Raw genomic sequence first — 25397 nt, 5'->3', positions numbered from 1 at the left:
ACTCAGCAAAGCAAAATGATGGCCAATGGGACAATTTCCAATTAGATATGCTAGAAAACAAAATAAATGCTCCTCTAGATATGAGCAATTGCTGCCAAAGAGAGGGAGATCAAATAATGCCGTGTAAATCCACTCCTTTGACGCAAATATATTATTTGCTTCTGTAGTTAGCTCTTCGCCATACCCTGACCTGGACAATCCGATAGACAGAATGGCTGCTAGAAGACAATAACCCTTTGACATGAGGGGTTGTGAAAGTTTCTGCTTGAAGCCATTTACCTACAATAGTGGAGATGGTTCCATGACCCCCTCTAGGCCACATCCAGGATATAGTACTATCTGTGCATTACATGATGTTACAGCAAGTCATATGATCCTCAGATTTCTTGCAGCTTGTTTCAAGGGTGAAGGCCCTTGATTGGTTCGGACATTTAGCGCCAACATAAATATCTACTTGAGATGGGTTGGATGGCTAGTTATATAACCATTCCAAAGGGAGTGGAGATATTTTATCTCTATTGGAAAAGATCGTGACTATCAAGAGAGCTTACTCACATAAAAGATTCCCTCATCAGAGTTAAAGGATGGGGGAAAGAATATGAATGGAAGTCTGGTCTTTTGCCTGGTTTGGGTTTCTTATGTAACGTAAAATCTTTTAATTTTAATTAGCTGTAATGAGTCAATGGATGGGAGGAAAGGTGTAACAAACGGTTTTTCATAGCAAAACAAAGACGATTTATACAGAGTTTCACCCAACAAGTTATTGAACAAATAACTGAATTCCTTTTCATAGGACATTAACTGTTTTAACCGTCAACGATTAATTGAAACAACCTTGTTCAACTGAGATAACTATATCAATGATCAATTGAAATAACTAGAATAACGATTAACTGAAATAACGGTTTCAATGATCAATTGAAATAACTAGAAAAATGATTAACTGAAATAATTGTATCAATGATCAATTGAATTAACTAGAATAACGATTAACTATCTTTTTCTACATACAAGTAAAATAATGCTTAACATGAAAAGAAGAAGGGAAAAACATACAAATATTAACTGATGAGTCTTTAGTTGGTTGTGCAAGCCTCGACTTTCGGTAAGAGGAGAAGCATTGATTTAGGCTTAACCTCCCAACTTTGGACCATACTTATTTTCACACAATCTATTGAATCTCAAAAGCCCTCCCTACCCCGGGATCGGGCTTGTGATACTTTTAGTCCAACCACCTGAGCATTTTGGTGTTTAGAATGTCCACATCGTTATGGACAGACATGTTTGAATAATTGGCACCATTGACATCAAGTGATCTTAGATGGCAAAAATGCCTTTAGAGAACTTTGGCCAAGGTTTTTCTGATGGGTTCAATTACCGATCACCACTGTTCGACTTGACAGCAGGGGAACAACAATACAAACATGCATGAGCTATTAAGTAAAATTATTTGGATTTAATGTATCATATCTGATTTCACTTCCATGTCATTGCAGATTTCCTCTCACCTTTTCACCTTTCCATGGCGATACAGCTAGTGAGTCCTAGGTGCTCGAAATCTCAGAGCAATCGACTTCGTCTGTTAATTCATGAAAATTAGATGCTTCCAGCATTTCACAATCTGTGATTGGAGAGATTATATTCTTTAAGACTTGTAGAAATAAAAGTCATTCGATTCTAATTTCTAATGGCAAAAATAACTCATGGTTCCATGTCATGGATACTTTACTATGAGTTATAGTAAACAACTCCCTAAAGTTATTTAAGTGTGAATGAGTATAATCTGTAGCTTATTGATAAGGAAATCGAAATGCAATAATAGTTGCTAATGGAATTATAGCAATATTTGGAAATGATTAACCACATGACATGGTATAATTCTGGAAATCTCTGGAGTCTTGCTAGACGCTTGTTTATCAACTCTTCTTCAAATTGCTTAACCAGGCGTAACCACAATGTATAAATACAACCTCAACTTCAACAAGGGAGGAACAATATATGACAGACTTATAACAAGAATGACACTACTATAAATTGTAGAGATTTCGAATGGAATTTGCAAAGATTTGAATGGTAAGTGGAAGCAGGAAATATGAGCAAGGAAGAACGGGAATAAGGAAGGAAGTCGGGATTGAAATATTATGTCCTCCGTCTCTCTCGACTCATGATATAAATATTAAAGGTTAAGGACTCTTTGGCTTCCAAGAAGCTGTAACATAAAGAAATATCTTGGCTTTCAAACGCCGATTAAAATGCCAAGTGTTCAATTAATTTCAAACAAGAAAAAGAATAAAAGGATGGAAGAAGATTTGAAGGTTATAAATCGAAAAAAATATTATGGTTTATATTTATCTACGTATGCATAGATATATTAATGAGGTGGCATCATTTAATTATAAAGAAAATAATATTATGGTGTTACTTTATGTTTATATCTATATGTACATACATAGGTATATATTATGATAATATGGTGAAAGATCACTCAAAATCCTTTAAGGTACGTATTATATTTTAATTAAGTTATTTTATATTTCTTAAATTATTTATTTAATAGTTCATGCGGGTCTTGTAGTTGTATGCTGAAGTTCAAGTCGCTAGGTTGTTACCAAGGCAATTTTAAAGTCATACCTATCAATCTTGTTCTGGACTAAGCTAGTATCCCATTCCGTTGATCTTGTTTAGCAATGCTTCCCCCCTTCATCTTCTCTTGCAATACTTCCAGCATAATAACGAGTTCCATAATAATTTTTCATATAAATATTTAAAAAAATTTAATTATTAACCATAATTCCAAAATCAAGCAATTGCTAAACATTACATGACAAATAATGGATAACAACCATCTTCATTAATAGTTAATACAACGGATATAAATAACTACTTACTTCACATGACTATGAAGGAAAAATTTGTTCAATCAAACGACTATGAGCAAATTTAAAATTAGTTCAAAATTTGGAATATAACATGCCCTCCCCCTTAAATTTTTCATTGTCCTCGATGAATATCACAATAAAATCTAAACAATATCTATTCAGATTATTTCAAGAAAGCAAAGGTTCAGGTTCTAGCCTTGGAGAAAAGATGAGGGTATTTTTGAAGATTTCGTGATAATCTTCCCAGGTGTCATCATCTTCTGCATATTGATCCCATTGGACCTTGCATTGATCTACCTTTGATTTCGTAAGTGTAGATTACACACCTCGAGTACGCTAAGTGGTTCTATTTCCACCACCCTTGGTTCTCGCACTTGTAATAGGTTTCAATCAATTATATGATCATGACGAGTAATGTATTTTTTAAGGTATGACACATGGAAGATGTCATGCATCCTTGCAAGGGCTGGTGGTAAGGCAATTCTGTAGGCTACTGGGTTCACAATTTCCAATATTTCAAAGGGTCCCACATACCTTGGGGATAACTTGGCATTCTTACCAAACTTAATAGTACTCTTTTGAGGTTTTACTTTTAATAACACCTTTTCTCCCACTGAGAATTCCCTAGGTGTTCTTTTTGCATTTGCATTCATTGGCTTCCTTCAATCTTTGACGAATTTGGATTATCTGTTCTTCCATTTCTTCAAACATTTCAAGCCCAACAATAATTCTATCTTCCAATCAATTCTAGCTCATAGGAGTCCTACATTTACAGTCATATAGAGCCTCAAAGGGGGCCATTTTAATGGTGGATTGGTAGGAATTGTTATAAGCAAATTCTACCGAAGGTAAAATACATTTCCCACTAGCATTGCCGATCCATATAGTAAACTTTTAATGGATCTTCTAATACCTAGTTTACTCTTTCTGTTTGACCATCTATCTTAGGACGATACGCTGAACTGATGTTTAGTTTAGTACCTAATGCTGAAAATAATGTTTGCCAAAATCTAGAAGTTATCCTAGCATCTCTATTTGAAATAATTTTCTCTGGAACTCCATGCAATCTGAAAATTTCCCTTATGAATTTATGAGCGATTTCTGGTGCTCCATCAGTTAGATTTCCTGGTATAAAATGAGCAAATTTTGTCAATCTATCTACTACTACCAGAATGGTATTGTGTCTATTCCGTGTCATAGGTAGTCCTTGTATAAAATCCATGGAGATTATTTGCCATTTTCATTGTGGTACCTCATTTGGGTGTAAAAGACCGGTTGGGTATCGATGTTCTGCTTTTACACTTTGGCATTCTAAGCATCCTGCCACAAATTTTGTTATCTTCCTTTTCATTCCTTTCCAAAAATATAGAGGTTTTATATCTGACAAGTTTTTAGTTACTCCAGCGTGTCCTGAATATGGAGCTGAATGAGATTCTTCCAGAATCATTCTCTGAAGTTCAGTTTTGTTAGGTATATAAGTCCTGTTATGATATCTTAACAATCCATGCTCTTCTATCCTAATTTCTGAATACTTGGGGTCTTGTTGGTCTCTGATGAGAGCTAGGTTGATCTCCATATAAAATTCATCATGCTCTAGTGTTGTAAAATTTGGTTCTTTAATTTGAAATTTATAGTAGCCAATACAAAAATGTGTCTCCTCCTATTTAAGGCATCTGCCACTTTGTTTTCCTTGCTCTTGATATAACTTATGTCAAATTCATAGTCTGCTAAAAATTTCGGCCATCTCCTTTGTGTAGCATTAAGATTAGGTTGAGTAAAAATATATTTTAGGCCATGATGGTCGGATCGTAGATCAAAAGGTTTTCCAATCAAATAGTGTCATGAACAATAGCTGCTAATTCCAGATCACGAGGGATGTAATTTTGCTCATAATTCTTCAATTTTCTAGATTCGTATGCAATTACTTGCTCATCCTGCATTAGCACACCTCCTATTCCTCTTGATGCATCAGTTATAACAACAAATTTCTTTTGTGGGTCAAGTACTCTTAATATGAGTGCTATGGTTAACTTTTCCTTTAAGCATTCAAAAGCTGATTGACATTTTTCCGTCCATACAAACTTCCTTTCGTTTCTCTAAAGTGATGCAATCGGGTAGGCTATCTTGAAAAAATTCCTAACAAACTTCCTATAGAACCTTGCCAATCTCATGAAACTTCTAATTTCTATCACATTTTTAGGTATAGGCCATTCCTTAATCGCTTTGATTTTTGACAGATTTACAACTATTCCTTGAGCTGATATAATGTGTCCTAAATACTGAATTTCCTTTTGATAAAAAGCGCACTTAAACAATTTTCCATATAATTTATGTTCTCGTAACCTTTGTAAAATGTTTTCCAAATGTTCTTGATGTTCTTTCTCATTCTTTGAATAGATTAGAATATCATCTATAAAGACCAGCACAAACTTATCTAAGCAATCTTGGAATACGCTATTCATTAAGTTCATAAAAGTTGCTGGAGCATTGGTTAACCCGAAAGGTAACACTGTGAATTCATAATGCCCATACCTAGTTTTGAATGCCGTTTTGTGAATATCTTCGTCCTTAATAGAAGCTGGTGATATCCTGACCTCAAATAAATTTTTGAAAATATTGTTGTGCCTTTCATTTGATCAAAGAGGTCGTCAATTCTAGGAAGTGGATATCGGTTCTTGATAGTAACCTTATTGAGCATTTTGTAATCAATGCATAATCTCATAGTTCCGTCCTTCCTAACAAACAATACTGGAGCTCCCCATGGTGATACACTAGGCCAAATCAGTTTCTTGTTTAACATATCTTGTAATTGTATTTGCAACTCCATTAATTCTGTGGTGGTCATACGATATGGTGCCTGAGAAATGGGTTCTCCTAGTAACAAATCTATGGTAAAATCAAAGACTCGGGATGGAGGTAGATTGGGGAGTTCTTCGAGAAATACATCCTGATAATTCTTTAGGTAGGGATATTTTGCTTCGAAAGATTCCTTTAACTTTTCTCTGTTTTCCCCATCTTCAAAAATGTAATCATCTCCATAAGTGGTGTTTATAGGATTTCTCATATCAACTCTTACTGCAAAAATCTCGCAACCTTTTCTTCCACATTTCTTAAGTTGCATGGCAGATATCTGTTTTGATTTAATTTCATGTTTAATTCTTATAATGCTTGCTAGTTTGCCTTGGTCATACAAGCAATCTACAATTTTAGCAAGACAATCCAGCTTGGCCTTATGCTCACTGAGCCAAATAATGCCTATAATAATGTTGTAAGACCCAAGAGGTGCTACATACAAATTCAATTCAGTGGATAAATTTGGAAAGTCAACCCGAGCCTCAAATAGACACTGCTCTACCTTAGCCCTTGACTAATTTGCATGCTCGACTATCCATGGTTTTGCCATAAAGCTAGATCTCTTTGGAAATCTACTTAATAGTTTAGGCGATATAAAACATTCAGAAGCTCCAGTATCAATTAAAATAAAGATAGGGTTCCCATAGATCTTACCCAGAGTTTCAATTGGGCCTATCTGTTGTTTTGCTTGTCTATTGTCAAGGGCTGCGTGGATTCTTTGCTGGTAAACATGCTGCTGTTGTGGAAGAGGTGGTCGGTGCAGCTGATTAGTGTTGGGTTTGACGGGGCATTTACTAGCATAATGATCTCCCCCACAATTGTAACATCCCGAAGGTGGCCCCTTATTTTCATTGCTCTTATTAGTTTTACTTGTACTGAAATTACTTTTAAAATCCTTGATTCCATTTCCTTTTGATTCTGGCTTGCTAAACTTAAAATCCTTAAACTATTTCTTTTGAGATCCAGTATCTGTACCTTCTGTATTCCAGTTTTCTTTCCTTTTACTATCTCGAATGGAGTCATCTCTCTTGATTTTGTGTTCCTATCGGACAACCTTCTCTAAAGCTTTTTCCATGGTTTGAGGAGTGAGAACATCAATTGCTCCTCCTATTCTATTATTTAATCCCATGATGAATTTCTTCACTTTTAGATTTCTATTTTGTTGATATGGTGGTACATACTTCAGTAGTTGGGTAGATTTCCCCCAGTACTTGTGTATAGTCATGTCTCCTTGCTTTAGGTTTTGGAAATCCAACAATTTTTGGTCATAAAAGGTTTGAGATAACCAACGATTCCTAGAAATGGTTACAAATTTTTCTTAGGTAATTTTAGTTGTTTTAATGTTTTGTTCAACCTTGGTGTTTCCCCACCATGTAGCAGCTTCTTTAGTAAAGTGATATATTCCCCAAACCGGCTTTTGAGGTTTTTGAAAAGTTCCTAATTTCAAAGTATTGTTCCATTTCGGTTATCCAGGCCTCTGCATCCTCTCCAGATTCAAAACCAGCAAATTTAGGTGGTTTGATCTTCTTAATATTTGCGGATAGATCACTCACTATTTCTTGTTTCTTTTATTTTTCAGTTTGAGTGTGTGAAGAAGTTTTCTTGTTGTATCCAAAGACTTCTGTCTCTGTTCTGAGAGGAGGTGATGATGCGTTTCCTCTTGGTTATTTCCCATCTGGGCTGCCATCTCATTCATTCTTTTTTCCATATTATCCAACTTCAGTTGCGTTTCTTGCAAAATTTGAAGTAATAAATCTATGGATGATTGTGTTTTCATAGACCATGTCATGACATGCAACATTCTCATCGTTGCTCATTTTGTTTGTTTACTGGTTTAACCTGAAAATTTACAAAATTGTGTCAATTTATTGTATACATATTTTAAAGTGTGCCTACAACAAATTAAAAGAGTTTTTGAGTGCATATAACACATGATTAAACCAATTTATTCAATTAACTTTAAATTTTTTGTTGCTACATTCATTACAGCCTTATTTACAAAAATTTCCTCTACTAAGGAGGTTTACATTATGGAATTTAATTTTCAGCATTCAGTTTCAATTCAGATTTGTACATATCCCACACCATTCAGGATTTGTGGAAATGTAGAAGAGAGTTGCCTTGACGAGCATTCTAGTTTTCAATTAGTTTGTTCCTATATGTTGCTTTATTAGCAGTAGTCCACTTGACTCTTTCTTTATTCGTTGCAAGGCTTGGTTTAGAGTTTCATTGTCTTGGGGCATAGAGAAGCAAGTGTAATCGAAGTTTGGCATGTTTTTAATCAAGTACAAGAAGATGTGATGTCGAGCTTTCTTGCGGGGTGTTTTACGTACTTGCATCTTGTACATTTATTCTAAGAACTTTCAGGTTTACTAGTAAGTAGTGTGCCCTAGGTTCAATGTCGAATCCAGTGCTCTGATACCATATGTAACAAACGGTTTTTCATAGCAAAACAAAGACGATTTATACAGAGTTTTACCCAACAAATTATTGAACAAATAACTGAATTTCTTTTCATAGGACATTAACAATTTTAACTGTCAACGATTAACTGAAATAACCTTGTTTAACTGAGATAACTATATCAATGATCAACTGAAATAACTCGAATAATGATTAACTGAAATAACGGTTTCAATGATCAATTGAAATAACAAGAAAAATGACCAATTGAAATAACTGTATCAATGATCAACTGAATAAACTAGAATAACGATTAACTATCTTTTTCTACATACAAGTAAAATAAATACTTAACATGAAAAGAAGAAAAAAATATACAAATATTAACTGGTGAGTCTTTAGTTGGTTGTGCAAGCCTCGGCTTTCGGTAAGAGGAGAAGCATTGACTTAAGCTTAACCTCTCAACCTCAGACCATATTTATCCCCACATAATCTATTGAATTAGAAAGACCCTCCCTACCTCGAGATCAGGTTTGGGATACTTTTAGTCCAGCCACCTGAGCATTCTGGTGTTTAGAATGTTCGCACAGTTATGGACATATTTCTGAATAACTGGCACCATTGACATCAATTGATCTTAGATGGCAAACATGCCTTTAAACGACCTTGGCCAAGGTTTTTCTAATGGGTTCAATGACCCGATCACCACCGCTCGACTTGACAACAGGGGAACAACAATACAAACATGCATGAACTATTAAGTAAAATTATCTGGATTTAATGTATCATATCTGATTTCACTTCCATGTCATTGCAGATTTCCTCTCACCTCTTCACTTTTCCATTGCTATACAGCCGGTGAGTCCTCTCAAAATCTCAGAGCAATCGACTCTGTCTGTTAATTCATGAAAATTAGATGCTTCCAGCATTTCACAATCTGTGATTTGAGAAATTATATTCACTAAGACTTGCAGAAATAAAAGTCATTTGATTCTGATTTCTAATGGCAAAATTAACTCATGATTCCATGTCATGGATACTTTACTATGAGTTATAGTAAACAACTCCCTATAGTTATTTAAGTGTGAATGAGTATAATTTGTAGCTTATTGCTAAGGAAATCAAAATGCAATAATAGTTGTTAATGGAATTATAGCAATATTTGGAAATGATTAACCACATGACATGGTATAATTCTGGAAATATTTGGAGTCTTGCTAGATGCTTGTGTATCAGCTCTTCTTCAAATTGCTTAACATGTGTAACCACAGGGTATAAATACAACCTCAACTTCAGCAAAGGAGGAACAATATACGACAAACTTATAACAAGAATGACACTGCTATAAACTGCAGAGATTTCAAATGGAATTTGCAGAGATTCGAATGGTAAGTGGAAGCGGGAAATATGAGCAAGGAAGAACGGGAATAAGGAAGGAAGTCGGGAATGAAATATTATGTTCTTTGTCTCTCCCTACGCATGATATAAATATTAAAGGTTAAGGACTCTCTGGCTTCCAAGAAGCTGTAACATAAAGAAATATCTTGGCTTTCAAATGCCGATTAAAATGCCAAGTGTTCAATTAATTTCAAATAAGAAAAAGAATAAAAGGATGGAAGAAGATTTGAAGGTTAGAAATTGAAAAGAAAATATTATGGTTTATATCTATCTACATACACGTAGATATATTAATGAGGTGGCATCATTTAATTATAAAGAAAATAATATTATGGCATCACTTTATGTTTATATTTATGTGTACGTACATAGGTATATATTATGATAATATGGTGAAAGATCATTCAAAATCTTTTGAGGTACGCATTATATTTTAATTAAATTATTTTATGTTTCTTAAATTATTTTATTTAATAGCGCATGCGGGTCTTTCAGTTGTATCCTGAAGTTCAAGTTGCTAGGTCCTTACCGAGGCAATTTTAAGGGCATACCTGTCAATCCTGTTGACTGGACTAAGCTAGTATCTCATTCCGTTGATCCCGTTTAGCAATGCTTCCCCCGTTCATCTTCTCTTGCAATCACCCGTGAAATACTTCCAGCATAATAACAAGTATCATAATAATAATTTTTCATATAAAATATTTAAAAGAATTTAATTATTAACCATAATTCCAAAATCAAGCAATTGCTAAACATCACATGACAAATAATAGATAACCATCATCTTCATTAACAGTTAATACAATGGATATAAATAACTACCTACTTGACATGATTATGAAAGAAAAATCCGTTCAATCTAACAGCTATGAGCAAATTTAAAATTAGGTCAAAATTTGGGATGTAACAAAAGGCTCCCCTGAAAGCATTATGTTTTAGCTGAAGATTGCCTTACACTGTGGGGAAACTTGTTCCTCAGCTTACAAATATTCTATTTCATTAGATATATAACAGCGACCACATTAGAATTTCTCCTTATTGTCAGTTGCTAGCTATGAATACTCTCACATTCCAAGTTCCTAACAAATATAATCTGAAAGAGGTTACTGATGACAATATGAAAATACTGATGGATAAGCAACTGCCTCTGCTATATATGCTGTTGTCTTTGTTATGTGTACTGATGCTTTCAAATCAGCAGATGTCTTTTAGAAAGCAGTGTGCCCAAAATGTTTAAGTCCTCTTCATTACAGTAATATTCTGGGCCAGCATTCCAATAAATTGCAGTATGGTCTTTAATTCCATAAGATAGAAGTTAGGAGGATTGCTTCCACTAATTTTAGTTCATGTTCCCCTCAAGTTCAAGCACTTTCCGAGGATGAAGGGCATTAGAAAAGGATGATCAGGTGCACCTTTCTTCTTGTTTTTGTTCTTCACAAGAAAGTTGAGTGGACATATCTTTGTTTTCTGTCAATTTGAAAGAAGAGGTTAATTTAGAGCATTCTTCTGCAGGTTGAAGGATTAGGACAGCAGACCAGGTTGGTGCGCATTTCTTGGAATAGTCGTAGTTTTAATTCGTTTCATAGTTCTGAGTGTTCTTCTAATGATAAAGAGAAGATTAAAACTTTTGTAGGAGATATTTCAAATTTTAATATGAGCATTTCCTTGGGAAGAGAATAGGTAGACCCATGCTTTGGGTCTGATAATGATTAATGAACAATGCATGCCTCTTGATGAGAAAGAGGCACTATGTGTTGAAAAGGAATTTATGAAGTGTTGTCATGTCTGGAATATGTCTTGAGGCTATTATAAATTATAATCCAGATTCCTTCCACTGGGCTATGAAGATTCGGATGATTATGAGAAATGCTCTCTAGATGGGAAAGTGTTAACTACTCAAGAAACTCCCAAGAAGACCAGAGAGTTGATCTTAGCAGAGATTATTGAAGCTGAAAATATGAATGGATTTTAAAATGCTATGGATTATCTTTTCTAATTTTCATACATATAAATAGGTCCTCCTTTTGAGGAGCTAATTTGGCCATTAATGCAGGAGACATGGAAGCTGTTTGCTGGCTGTTTTTTTTGATAGTATAACCTGGTTTTAATGTCTAGAAACCTGAATGTAAAAAAATGAAATCAAGACTGGAGCAACAAAAGAAGTTTCCCAGCAACCCACACAGACATGAACCAACATGAACCACAAAGACATCCATAGAGAACAGCAGCCCACACTACAATGAGGCCCACTGAAAACATCAATAAGCCAAGACCTCAAACAAGTCACATGAGCCAACATCAAAAACTCCAGAGAGAGTAACAAAGTAGCTGCCCCTCCTGCAAAGGACTGGGATCAGGCAAAACAAACACCAAAATTGCTGAAAGAAAAACACCCATGGCTTTATCCAAGGCTGCCATGCCGAGCACCAACAGGTCCCACCTTATAAAGCAACATCCATGTAAAGTTCCCTTTTTGGGACGTTAGATATCATTTTAAAATTGACTACCAGAGCATAGACTCAAATTATTAAAAGGTCAATCTAATGTTATAAAGAGGGCAAAAGGTCGAGGAGGAATAAGACGAAAAGTCAGAGGGAAGTTGAAGAGTCACAAGGGAATAGGATGAAAGCCAAAAGGGAGTCGAAGAGTCTTAGTTTGTGTATTAAAGAGGGGAAGAGGCTCATTTCTGGGCATGCTTAATTTATGATTCAGTTTCAATTTTCTCTCTTGTGAGAGTTATTTAGAAAGCTTCAGCTTTCAGCTAGTATGAGGATGTAGCTCCTCGTGCTGGTAGACAGTGGATGCAATCCATTGTCTGGGAGACATCAATTCAGATGTTTCATTCACACTTATAGGTTCTTATTCTAGCATTCCAATCTGATTGTTAATCTGTACTTAAGATTGGGTTTTTGTATTGGTTATTGTATTGCTGTTGTGTAATGCAATGACGTGTTTAGGAGTTGTATGAGAGTTTTCTGGTTTTATCATTGTGGGTCTGTAATGCATTTCTATATGCTTGAAATCTTGAATATTATTCTGAAAGAAACTGGTTATTAACTTGTGGAGAATCTTCTGGGTTTATTATTGTATCGTTTTACATTTGCCTACATTTGAGTTTGAATATTATATTCAAGAAGAAGCTAGTCAAATTTCTGTGGGGATTTCTACTGGTTTCAATTGTGTTCATAATACTCCTGCATGTGTTTAGTTCTGAATATATTCAAAAGGTAAAAACGAGTAAATATCTGGTTAGGGATATTTCAGTGGTATCAGAGCTATCAAACCTGCCATCTTGTTGGGCAAAAGCAAGTTTTTTTGAAACTGGATTCTGAAGCTTACATCAAGCACAACGAGTGACCATCACTAGTATTTTTGTGCAAAGTAATTGCAGAGATACGATATCTATAGATCATAATCCTTTTCTCTAAAGGATTTGGGTACAAGGATTGGAAATTTATTTACACATCCCCATGAGTTGAGTCGATGATAGCTATGTGCCTTAATGTTTCAGATCCATAATTGAAGTTAGGAGTGATACATTGAATCAGTATAGAAGATCCATAACTGAAGTTAGGAGTGACACATTGAATTAGTATAGAAGCTATGAGTTTTTGAAGAGGAAGGTTTTTAGATCGAATCTTGGTACACGAGTATCAATACTGGATAACAAAGATGCACGACATATGAAGACATATGAGGTTGCTCTAAAAGAATTAAGGTGTAGAATCACAGTCAAGGTCGGCTCTCAATAGTGAGTATTCTACAACGCCTCCATTGGAAGATGATGGCTATCAATGTATAGAATCCATAGATTAATAGTATCAAACATTACGAATGAATTGGAACAAGGAAAGCAAACAACTGTGTATATTGGTAGCGTCTAGAGATCATGTGTTTCAAGCAGGTCGTAGGTGGTATTGAAAGTGTTAGATGACAATAAGGAGGAAGTCAGGTATAAGGCAATCCTGTCGAGAGTGGAGAAAGTGAGTTAACGACAGAGGCAATAGGCAAGATGGTGGCATGGGTAACAAAGGTCCGATTCCATATAGGTGTCCGGTCTTACATCCACATTCACATAAGTGCCAAACACACAACAGGAACAATAGGTAGCAGTCTGGGTTTCACGGCCAGGCAAAAGGTTTGAATGCCACTTTGTTACTGTAGCTTGTCCACGACATTCACTGGAGATAGGAAGCACCAGACTCAGCCAAGAGGTAGCCATATCCTTCTTCATGACAAACATCGGGGATTCTCTAAAGGTGTAACTCTCCATTCAGTGATTGCGGGAGAAAGATTAAATAAAATCGTGAAATGTTTGTAGCATCTTCTCATGCCATATTTGATGTGTCTTGATATCGTGGAGAGGAGATAAATTTAAGTTGGCATTGGCTATTTTAGGCATACGTTACTTAGTAACAATAGAGCAAAATCGAAACTGACCATTGGCGTTACCATAGGGGAGTTTATACAGGTGTGTTATTGTGTTTCAAAACAATTGGTGGAATATTAGGTGGTGTCGTGAATAAAATTTGTGGTTATGACAACTGGAGACTTCAACTATCGTTCCTAAAACAGAGATAACAAGCAGAGTTGGGGTCCACATTTTAATCAACCAGCAATAAATCAAAGTTGGTGGTAGTGTTAAAAACTTGACTTCAATCTTGGCATTTTCTGACAGTGGAAAGAGACAAATGGCACGTGGAAGTAGTTTCTGTTGGTGGCAGAAGGTACTTGGTCTGTATGATGGACAGTGCATGCATTGGAAAATAATGCATTACTTTGGTAATAGAGTTCCCTAGAATTCGAAAGTTAATTAACTTGAGTCTGGTGCAGAAGTCAGAGTTATCATTTACATGCCCGTTTAGGTAAACAAAGATTGTTTGTATGCTTAGCCTACATGTTGATGTAATGGCAACAGTAAGTTTCTCCAGTCTGAGCATTGCTATTCTAGTGTTGGCACCATTCAGAATTTAGGACAAACATGTTGATTTCATCTGCAGAGAATTAAATGAAAATTGACATGTTAAAGGTCGTGGAATCAGAATTGAAGAAGTGTTCTGGAGGAGGCTAAAAGATGGATTAAAGGTTGTTACTGAAATTTTTGTAGGAGTTGGATTTTCAAATATAACTAAGAACTTCCTGGCTGTTGCTGCTGAGCATGAGAGAGTGAAAAATACTTGCAGGCCTTTGTGAAGAAATTCATGGGCTTTATCAAGGCTCACTTTGGGGAAGTAGTTGTTATTGTGACAAGTGTACTCGTCCCACTTCCAGAAGAAGAACAAAAGGAGTTGGAGGAGTTCAGTCGAAGATTAAAGGAAATCTGTACACGAGGGTTCGGTAGAGGAGATATTTACAGAAAAAGAAAGAGAGAGGTTCATGCAGATATAATCCAAAGAGAATTGTGAGTTTGCGAAGGAAGATTGATCAAAGTATTCTTGGAAGTTTACTCCTAACTTCTTCAGACAATTTAATATTTTGTCTGTATAATTAAGGGGAGCCTTTTCTGATAATGCATGAGAAGTATGAGGTTGTAAGATTAAAAGAAAGTGAAATTTGTAGATTGGTCTTAACAAGAGAAGTCTAAATCAGTCTGATAAGGTCAATTAAAATTTGAAGGGATAGTAGAGACAAATTTCGAAAAAAGAAATTCAATTTTTCTGAGAAGAATTTCATCTATAGAAGGAAGCAAGACATCTGTTGCAGGGGTTTGAAGCTGAAATGGACATTTAGAGAAGGCAGTCTCAATCTGCACGCAATGTTGTTAAGCTTTCCATTGAGGATGCTATTTTAGAGGTTACAAATAGAGCTTCTGAAACTAAGTACTTAGGATGTGATACACTTTAATGTACATCATCAATTGTGGGCTTGCTTGTGCATGGAATTGCAGTAGCAGAAGCTTCAAATGGAGATGAAATGGAAATTATTTTGGACAAGGCACCATTTTATGCGGAATCAGGTGGTCAAATTGGAGACCATGGATTTCTCACTTTGCAAGGAAGTCGAGAAAACATTAGCCAAAGCATCGTTAAGATTAATGGTGTGCAAAGGTTAGGAGGAAGCCTTTTTGTCCATAGGGCCTTGGTCAAAGAAGGGAGAATAAGTGTTGGTACTGAAGTGGGTGCTATAGTAGATGCCATATTAAGGCAACACACAAAACACAAACATGCAATGTAGAGAAAATGTGACACCTTGAATCAAAACTAGAAAAGAAAGCAACTTCCTTATGATTGGCAAATATCTGGGAAAAGAATGACGATGCTTAACTAGCCACGTCAAGTGTTCAACAAATCGAAACCAAAACGAGTATTACAAAACAGAGGTACTGGATATGTATGTTGAGTACAAAAAACTCCCTTCAAAGATTAAAAAAGAATTAGCCTTAAGTGATTGCATGGATTTCCATCCAAAACTCCAAAATAAGACCTATTTGGCAAAAAAGAAGTATTTTGAATTAGCTCAGGATCTCCTTGCAAAAGACCAATGCAAAAATTATGTATGAAGAATTTATAGTAGATCAAAATCATCTAATAGAAGACCTTGAAAAAGAAGCGCAATCAACCCCCATTGATTTGCAACCTTCTGGTGATCACGCAGAAGAGATGACATAGAGTGCAAGTTTCTATGTTGGTGATTTGGAGATTAGCTTTGTCAAGTAGGTGGATGAGGTTGGTTGCACATGAGGTAATAGCAGATTGAAAATTTTGTGTGAAGAACCATATATTTCCTATGACCATGACAGGAATTCAGAGGAACAATCCAAGATGACACTACAAGACAATGAGTTGTATCAACATGATAATGAAATGCATGCATTTAGAAACCAGTTAAAGGTTAACGAAGAAATGGTTGTGGCATTTTTGGTACGTTATGACAACACTCACCAGATGATTGAGGATCTCTATAGGAAAGTTCAAAAGGGAGTGGAAGAAGAATGACTTGTTTCTGATTTGCAAGTGGTTAAAACAACCCTTGAAACTGTGAAATCAAAATATATGTATTGGCTTTCCGACAGGGATAACCTTCTTAAGGTTGCTAGAACACGTGTTGATTAGCTGAATAAAGAAAGGAATGACATTAAGGAGCTCAATAGAGAGCTTAAGGAAACATAGGAGGCATTAAATGATGCTCGATTTTTCTTTCAGGAAGTAGAAAATTAGATTAGGATCACGAATCACTCTCGGGAACATGAGGGTAAGGTGAGGCAAGAGTTTTTCAAAAAAGTCATTTTTGAGCTTGATAGCATTCAGCAAAATTATGATTTAGATGGTTGTCCTAAAAGACCAAGTACCAAAGTTTCAGATCACATTCAGCTTATCGATAACACCGTGTTTGAAGTAGAGGCTGATTGGATTTCAATAATCCTCCTTTTGAGATAAATGAGGACTTTCCTTTGGACTATTGTGAAAAGGATGATTCTGATTTCAGAATATGGAAGCTTGGTACGATCCCTAGCAATGAATATGGGTCACAGGAGGGAAGTGGTGAATTGACTACAGTTGTTCATTGGATCAGTCCTAGTAGGATTCTTGATTTCACATCATACAGGAGTTGGTTGGATTGCATACATTAGCCTTTGGGTAGTTTTTGGTGTAGTATTGAGGAGAGCTATGTGTTGATCATAGGGAATGCTCTTTCAGCTTTATTCTTATTCATAGTACCTATGTACTCAGAGATTCTCCAAATTGAAGATGACAGTTTGGTATTTGTTGCACCTAAGGTGTTACACTTAGTTTTTGAGCGGCTTGTTTATTACATCATCTATTTAGGTCGGGTTGTCATCATCTACTGAGTTATGCATAGTTCACTGATACATATCTATCTTATCACATCGACTGGTTATGACAACAGGGTTTGAGATCCAAGTGTTGATCATATGTATTTTTGGCTTGTTGAGGACCTTGTTGTAATTCTATTCAGTTTGAGATTGGATTCAGTGGTATCAGTGATGATCAAAGTTGTTCAGTTTACAGGTGCAAAGTTTTTTTTGAGAGTTATATGGGATCTAGAGATCCGGTTGAGAGAGATTGCAGAGTGACACCTTGCTTTGCAGTGTGGCTAGAATTGTTTTCATTTTGGGCTATAGTGCTACTTGCAAATTCGTACGGGATCCTGATACTAATTGCATGAGGACAAACAATTTTAAGGAGGGGAGATTTGTAATGTCCCCTTTTTGGGACATTAGATATCATGTTAAAATTGACTACGAGAGCATAGACTCAAATTATTAAAAGGTCAATTTAATGTTATAAAGAGGGCAAAAGGTCAAGGAGGAATAAGACAAAAAGCCAGAGGGAAGTTGAAGAGTCACAAGGGAATAGGATGAAAGCCAGAGGGGAGTCAAAGAGTCTTAGTTTGTGTATTAAAGAGGGGAAGAGGCTCATTCCTGGGCATGCTTGATTTATGATTCAGTTTCAGTTTTATCTTTTGTGAGAGTTTTTCAGAAAGCTTCAGCTTTCAGCTAGTATGAGGACGTAGCCCCTTGTGTTGGCAGACAGTGGACGCAAACCCATTGTCCGAGAGACATCAATTCAGGTGTTTCATTCGCACTTACAGGTTCTTATTCTAGTATTCCAATCTGACTATTCATCTATATTTAAGATTGGGTTTTTGTACTGGTTATTGTATTGCTGTTGTATAATGCAATAATGTGTTTACGGAGTTGTCTTAGAGTTTTCTGGTTTTATCATTGTGGGTCTGTAATGCATTTCTATATGCTTGAAATCCTGAATATTATTCTGAAAGGAACTGGTTATTAACTTGTGGAGAATCTTCTGGTTTTATTATCGTATCGTTTTACATTTGCCTATGTTTGAGTTTGAATATTATATTCAAGAAGAAGCTAGTCAAATTTCTGTGGGGATTTCTACTGGTTTCAATTGTATTCATAGTACTCCTGTATGCGTTTAGTTCTGAATATATTCAAAAGGGAAAAACAAGTAAATATCTGGTTAGGGATGTTTCAATCTACCACCAATGACCCCCCGAATCAGTCAATATGGCTTCTAGATGCCGAATACCATCAACACTGTAAACTCCTTAATGCCACAAATTCCTACAAAGAATAACAGAAATATGACTGGCTGTCAGCCATCCCCATCTCTTGAAGGTGCTCCTAAATATGTTCTGCATCAATTTTATTGCCTCATCTGGAAAGTCTTTAAACTAGCTGCAGGATACCGTCCTGGACCTCTCTTCAAGTGAACCCCTTTATTTTCTGCCTAGTCCAAGACCTGATTACCTATCCTCTGATTGTGATAAAATTTCACCCCCTCGAAATCCTCGATTAAACTTCTCGCCACTTCTATAATTGTCTCCTTTATCCAATTCTGTATAGGTTCACTTTGCACAGCCCCAATCACAAGGTTTGAATCTCCTATACATAACTTCTCTAATCCCTTATCTCTTGCTAGCATCATACCTCATAACATAGCCCTAGCTCAGCCATGTTGTTAGACTCAAAACCAAAATCAAGAGGATATAAACCCTCAGGTTGACCTCTTCTGAAAACTCCCCCAGCACCCTGGGATTACCTTTTGTTGCTCAATCAAAATTGGGTGTAACCCAGCCAGTTTCCAGGGTCAACCACCCGATCAGTAAGGCCTTGTCCAAATGGGGGAAAGAGTCTCGCTCTGTCCTTTGAAATCTAGACCAAGCATTTGCCCAAAATTTTCCTGTAGGTTTCATGTCCCAAATCTCCTTATGAATCTCTCCTAATTCTCTAATAGAAGTTTCTACCCAGTCACAAGTCCTCTCCACTTATTTTCCTCCCTAAAAGTTCATCTATTTTCTGCAATCCACAGATTCTGGATTATAATGGCAAGTGCTACCTCCCAGCTAAAAGAGCAAGGGCTATCAATCTTGAGAGCCCAAGCCGCCAAAGAGCTCAGCAGCATTTTAGGAAGATTCAAGATAAGCCCAATCTAGCCAAAAAGATTCCCCAAATGACTGGCAAATCTACAGTGAATAAATAAATGGCTGTTCTCCTCATTCGTGCAACACATGATGCGTCTAGAAGTCCCAACCTTAACCATCAGTTGGAGTCTTTCCCAAGGCACACATTTTCCAGGGAATCCAAATAAAAGCATTATACTTAGGGATGCCCATATTATTCCAAGCTTTTGTAACATCAATCAGATTCTCTGATTTGAAGAAATATTAATTAAAGGCTTCACTAACTGACTCCTCATAGCTTTTATGGTCACTTCAAACAACCTTATCTTCCATGACAATACCAAGGATGGGCCAAAATTCAGGTTCCTCTTACTGCTTAGCACAGGACTTGTTCAAATCTAATAAGATTCTACAATAGGAAGTTTGTATCCAGCGATTCTGAAACTTGCAACCTATGATTCTGAATTTCTTAAAGTCGGCATGAAATATAATAATATCTTTTTCGGTTAGAATTTGAAAACATGTAGAAATCCAAAGAACAGTTCATTGTGCCCTAGTTCATGCAGTAGGAAAAATAAGCTGTCATGGCTCCAAGTTGTGTTAAAATGGATTAAAAAAATTAGGTTTTCACTTTTATCCCTCATACTTATCACTTTGACCATTTTTTGGCAATTTTAAGTGATTTTTTGACCCGAAATTTGTTATGTGCTAATGAAAAAATTGGTCATGAGTTTATTTGTGACTCATGGCCAACACAAACATGTGGATATTCATGATTTTAGCAATGTTTTTGTGATATTTCCAACTATGGTGTAGACCATAGATGAGAGTTTCAGACTATTCAAAAACTCAATGATTTGAAAAAATGCTTAAATTTCAGTGGCAAGATTTATCCAATGAGTTCATAAATGAGTAGAAAATGTTTCCTATTAAATTTGATAGATTTGAATGCAAATGGAGTACAAAAATGGCATTCTCATGTGGAATCCTAATATAATTGTTAGCTGACAACTATAATGAATTTATGATCATTGCCTTTGATCATCATGATTCCACACGATTCATAGATTGCATATTTCAACATTTTACGACTTCCACTTCCCCAGTTTAGTTGAAATTTTGGGAGAGGTTCTATGTAATGACTCTATTTTCTGGTTCTCTTGTAGTGCAGTTAGTGTTGGTTTTCTGGGTTGGTGACAGAAATATATTTAAATGTGCAAATAAGCATGTCTTTTTGGTGTTTTCAAGTGAAAAAGGCATTTTTTTTGTCTTTAACTGGGCATCAGCCTGTGGATGCGCCTGGAAGTGCCCGGGTGCCATATGGATGCCACCCACAGGCACCCGGTTTTGGAAGGATGCCTCCAGAGGCACCCAGATGCGAATGGATGCCTGTTTCAGGCATCCGTCCGCATCTGGGTGCCTGTGGGTGGCATCCGGATGGCACCCAAAGGGCACCTGTCCGCCTTCAGGTACCCAAACGCATCTGCTTCGGCCTCCACTGTCTGAGCAAAAGTATTGGTATCTGAGCAAAAAACCTCTGTTGCCATGTTGGAGTTGGCATACAGAGCATGAGTCACAAAAGATAAACCCTAGCATTATGCTAGGTACATTTGATGCATAAGAACAAAAGAACTAAACATGTAAAAAACTCTAGTTGCTATCCCTGTAGATGGTATTCTGCACAACACAGGACTTGAACCCTTTCCCCTTGGCCTTGCCCTTGATGGATGCATTGCACATTATAGAAAAGGTTTGTGTTGATTTGGTCAGGTAATTACTCATTGGGATCTTTCCCTTAAGAGTCCAACATCATCCTGAACTCAACAAAGGAATCAACAATAAGGCTGTTCCTGGCTGCAAAGATAAGGACATTGGCATGTGTAGAAGACTTAAGGAGAGGTCGAGAGAACAAGCAGGAACATTGTCTACTTCTGCTTCATCATCATAACAGTTATTGCATCAGACAACTTTGGCTTCAAGTTTTAAATGTCCTTGAGATAACCTTGAGCAATACCCAACACTAATCCTTCCTCTCTCAAGATACCCATAATTTTCCATGGGAAAATTGAAGCCACAATTTTTAGGTGACATTGTGGAAATTTCAAAAGAAGTTTGAGTCCTATCACCTTCCTGATAGTGCTTTCAAGTTTCAACTAGTGGAGTGTTGATGATGAAGATCCCTCTAAGGTGTTCTATATCAAGTCCAGCAGTTACTGGCATTTCCCATTTACCTGGCATAAGATATGCTCTTAGGTTCATGCCTGAATGTGATTTCTAAGATATATTACTCAATATTTTTGATATCATTCCTGAAGTGATTCCTTGACCGACACACCTCGCACATCACATATCTGGCATTATCAACGTCATTGCATGATATCAAAAGAGAAGGAAGATATCATGGCCATTTCAAAGGATAGCTGTCCAAGCCCTCTTTTTCTGGTAGTCCCAAGGGTATTAATCTATAATGTTGCGAGGGCAGCGAATTGAGCGCCTAGGTCCTTGGGCATGAGGGACAAATTCATTTGCCTCAAATTTGTATGAGCAAGAGTGATATCTCATACAATGAATAATTTTCAGTCTTAGTTAATGCTTCATGGAAGTTCCATCTCATTTGACTCCTTGCACATGGATATACTTTGGCTTATGATTTTGTACTTTCTTTTATCTATGGCATAATTTGCCGATGCTTTTTTGTATATGTTCCCTTCTCTAAAACAATGCTGCTTTGTGTAGGAGTTTAGCAATTTTGATTTTCCCTGGACTTGTTGCATGATGCTCTTGATTTTCCTGCTTGCTAAATGTTTATTTTGTTTTGTGTTTATATAAGCATTGTAATCTCCTTGTATAATTATGTTTTGAATATCATTTGTTATGGATACTTGACGGCTGAGGGGTAATGCTAGAGCCTCATCTTATGAATCTCTATGCTAATAGCATTTTTTTCTCTTCCTTGATGCTCTCTCCCATCGTAGTTATCCCCCACCCATATCTTAGTATTAGTCCAATGTTACACAGACTCCTCCCAACCCTATCCTTGGGATGTGGGGACACTTGTTTCGAAGTCCCTATCTGTGCCACCCATCAGCCACCGATTGCTGTCTGTCAGCCGCCCATTGCTAAGTATTCTCTATCAATGACAGGTGAAGTTTCAGCTTAAATATTATATTTCTTGTCTATATCACAATATATTTTTGCTATATGATTTTTTCTGTGTTTTCTCCTTATGTTGTTCTACTCACATTGTGTTCTGCATCTCTGATAGAAGGAGAAAATAATCTTCTGTAACATTTTTTCAATATTCATCAAATGAGAACTTACTCCTCGTAGGTTAATAAAACTATAGTAGCTAAATGCAATTGCTCTCCGAGTTTAAACTACACACTGATTGTTTTTTTTATGTGCTTGCAGATGTTATTTGGTCAGCCATTGGATGTGCTGTATATACTCTGTTACTTGTGTCATGGGCCCTGACATTTTCTGTAGGTGGTGAACGTCTCTTTGGTTCTGTTTGGAAACATCTTGCAGTTTATGATCTAGCTGATACCTATGATCTTATTGGATCATGAAGAAACTTGTTTTCAATGACATTAGTATATTTATACGCTTCATCTCTTTAGTTCCGTTTATAATTGATGTGAATAAAATGACATTTTTATTCAAATTCAAGTTTCGAGGTGTTTTCATTGTTGGCATTGATAATTTCCGTGGATTAAATGATATTTTATTTCAACTTCACGTTTTGAGTGCATTATAAGAAATTGCAAGCGAAAAAGGAGCTTATTTAGCGCTGATAAAAAGGAATTAAGTAGTAGCATGTATTACAAAAATAATAATCGTCAGAACCACACCCTTATTTTGCAGGAATCACATGTATTCTAGATTATTGAGGAATTCAGTATGTTTTGATCTATTAAATGCTAAAAAGCATGAGACATTCAGTGATTTCACTCTTACATATGCTATAAACTAACTATATATCATAGTAAATCTTTTTCACTTACTGTGACAATTTTATACTTGTATAGATGCAAAATATACAACCAGATAATTGAGACTATTTGTTTGAAGAATATGTTGAGCAGAATATAGCTGCAGTCATTATTTCATTTTGCTTCTAGTCACACAGAATTGTAAGTAGGAGGAAGAGTCACGTTCATTTAGTTGTTAAGAGGAGAGGATGTGAATATCAAGAATCATCTTCTGCAATCACGATAATGATACTGATTCTTAGAAATCTTTCCTTGGATATCTTTGAAATACCATTCTCTTTTGGTTTTTTTCTGGTTTAGTACTCTTGGCTGGATAAAATAAAATTATATTTGTGTTACCCGGTCATCAAATGTTTCAATATTGAACTTGTTTATCCCCTGGTTATGTGTGAAATACATCCCATTTTAATCATTGAAATGATCATTTTATCTCTAAGTTTTTGTGAGTTTCTAAATCTTCATATCTCCGGCTCGTTCCCAGCTCTGCCCAGCACTTGAAATTTTCAAAATCCGACTTCTGAGCCCCAAGTTATCGCAGGTTAATGGAAAGACCCAAATTACGCATTTTCGAGTTTATCATTAACCATTAACCCCTCAAAGAGGTTAATGATAACTTTCAAATCACGCATTTTGGAGTAGGTTAATTAACCTCTCCAAAAATGCATATTTCTTAACCTCTCAAACAGGTTAATGACAACTTCTAAATCGTGCATTTTGGAGTAGGTTAATTAACCTCTTCAAAAACGCGTGTTTCTTAACCTCTTCGAGATGGTTATTAACTTGTTTGAAAATTTATCTAACTTGTTTGAAATTCCTCATGAGAAGTCAGATGTGTAAATGGGGGCAATTGGCAATAACAATGAAAACGAATTGGATGGAGTTCTTGAAAATTTGCCATGTGCAGTGAGAGGTGTTTTAATTTGAGTAAACATTGTGGAAGCTTTCTTGAAGACTCAAATTAAGTTTTTCTACTGTTGTACGCTAGATACCAGCTTGGCTATACAACATGGCATTGAGGGTGGTATATGGGACGTTGGTAAAGATTCCTCATATAACGAGATAATATTATTGATAAGTGCTTGTACAGCCGCTTCAAGAGAATTCCTTTGAAGATCTTTGATACATATTCTGCATCTTGCGAGTTAATAATGTCTGCATTTGCCATTTTTGCGCACATCCTACATAATTTTGTTGACAAAGCCAATCGTTTAAGTCCATTGCCATTGGATTTCTCTCCACAAAGTCTAGGCTAAGAATGTTTTTGAAGAAGCAATAACAGTGCGCCACCTCACTCAATACATACCTAACTCATGATTCGGCTTTATTGGAATCAATCTCAATTTGCGGTTATTGTTTCCTCTACAGTGGGAGATGTTTCAAAGTTTGGTAAGCTATATGTGAGTTCTGATGCACTTTTTCCCACGTGATCATTTGGAAGATCATGCCGTTAGTTTCATATCTCTCAGCGTCATGTTAGCGATTTGAGATATTTGCATAGCTTAATAGTGGCATATATATACACAACTCTGTTATATAGACGAGTAGCGGCATATATGCATACCAACTTACCAACTTTGTAAAACGTAAAACAAAATATAGGTCGTGGTACTCATGTAACCTGAGTGCATTGTCTTCCCCACGTGAGCAATTAATATGCTCATGCCACCATCACTCCAGCTAGAGGAGCAGTATTTACAGAAACAAGAGATGCTATTAAAATGCCACCTCCATTATTTTCGTGGATAAAAGCACACAACTATTTGACTAAATGCTCCAAAAGCGTTGCTATGATATCTAAGGATCACCGCCACGATTTGCCTTCTATTCGTGCATGGGATAGGAGCATTTGAAGTTGGCAAATACAAAGCTTGTGAACTGTTTGATGGAATGACCCATATATACCATTTCATGGGAATCAATGAGCATAGCCGCGAAGGGAAGATGAAGGCACCAAGTCATGGATGAAGCCGAGGGTAGAATC

The 25397-nt window shown here is 36.2% G+C and overlaps 1 protein-coding gene across 1 annotated transcript in view; it reads left to right on the top strand.

The window, feature by feature from the left end:
- Positions 1-23088, top strand: part of LOC149562112 (gamma-secretase subunit) — a 36090-nt gene extending 13002 nt beyond the window's left edge. Inside the window, exon 2 of the mRNA XM_089825657.1 lies at positions 22836-23088. Coding sequence (XP_089681783.1) covers positions 22836-22993 — 158 coding nt within the window. The 3' untranslated portion in view covers positions 22994-23088. The remainder of the gene's footprint in view (positions 1-22835) is intronic.
- Positions 23089-25397: the final 2309 nt, after the last annotated feature.

This window comes from Cupressus sempervirens, chromosome 4 (assembly GCF_028749045.1).
Source record: "Cupressus sempervirens isolate cs-2001-9-10 chromosome 4, ASM2874904v1, whole genome shotgun sequence".
Taxonomy (NCBI): Eukaryota; Viridiplantae; Streptophyta; class Pinopsida; order Cupressales; family Cupressaceae; genus Cupressus; species Cupressus sempervirens.
Note: the sequence above shows the minus strand (reverse complement) of the source record. Positions and strands in the feature narration are given on the sequence as shown.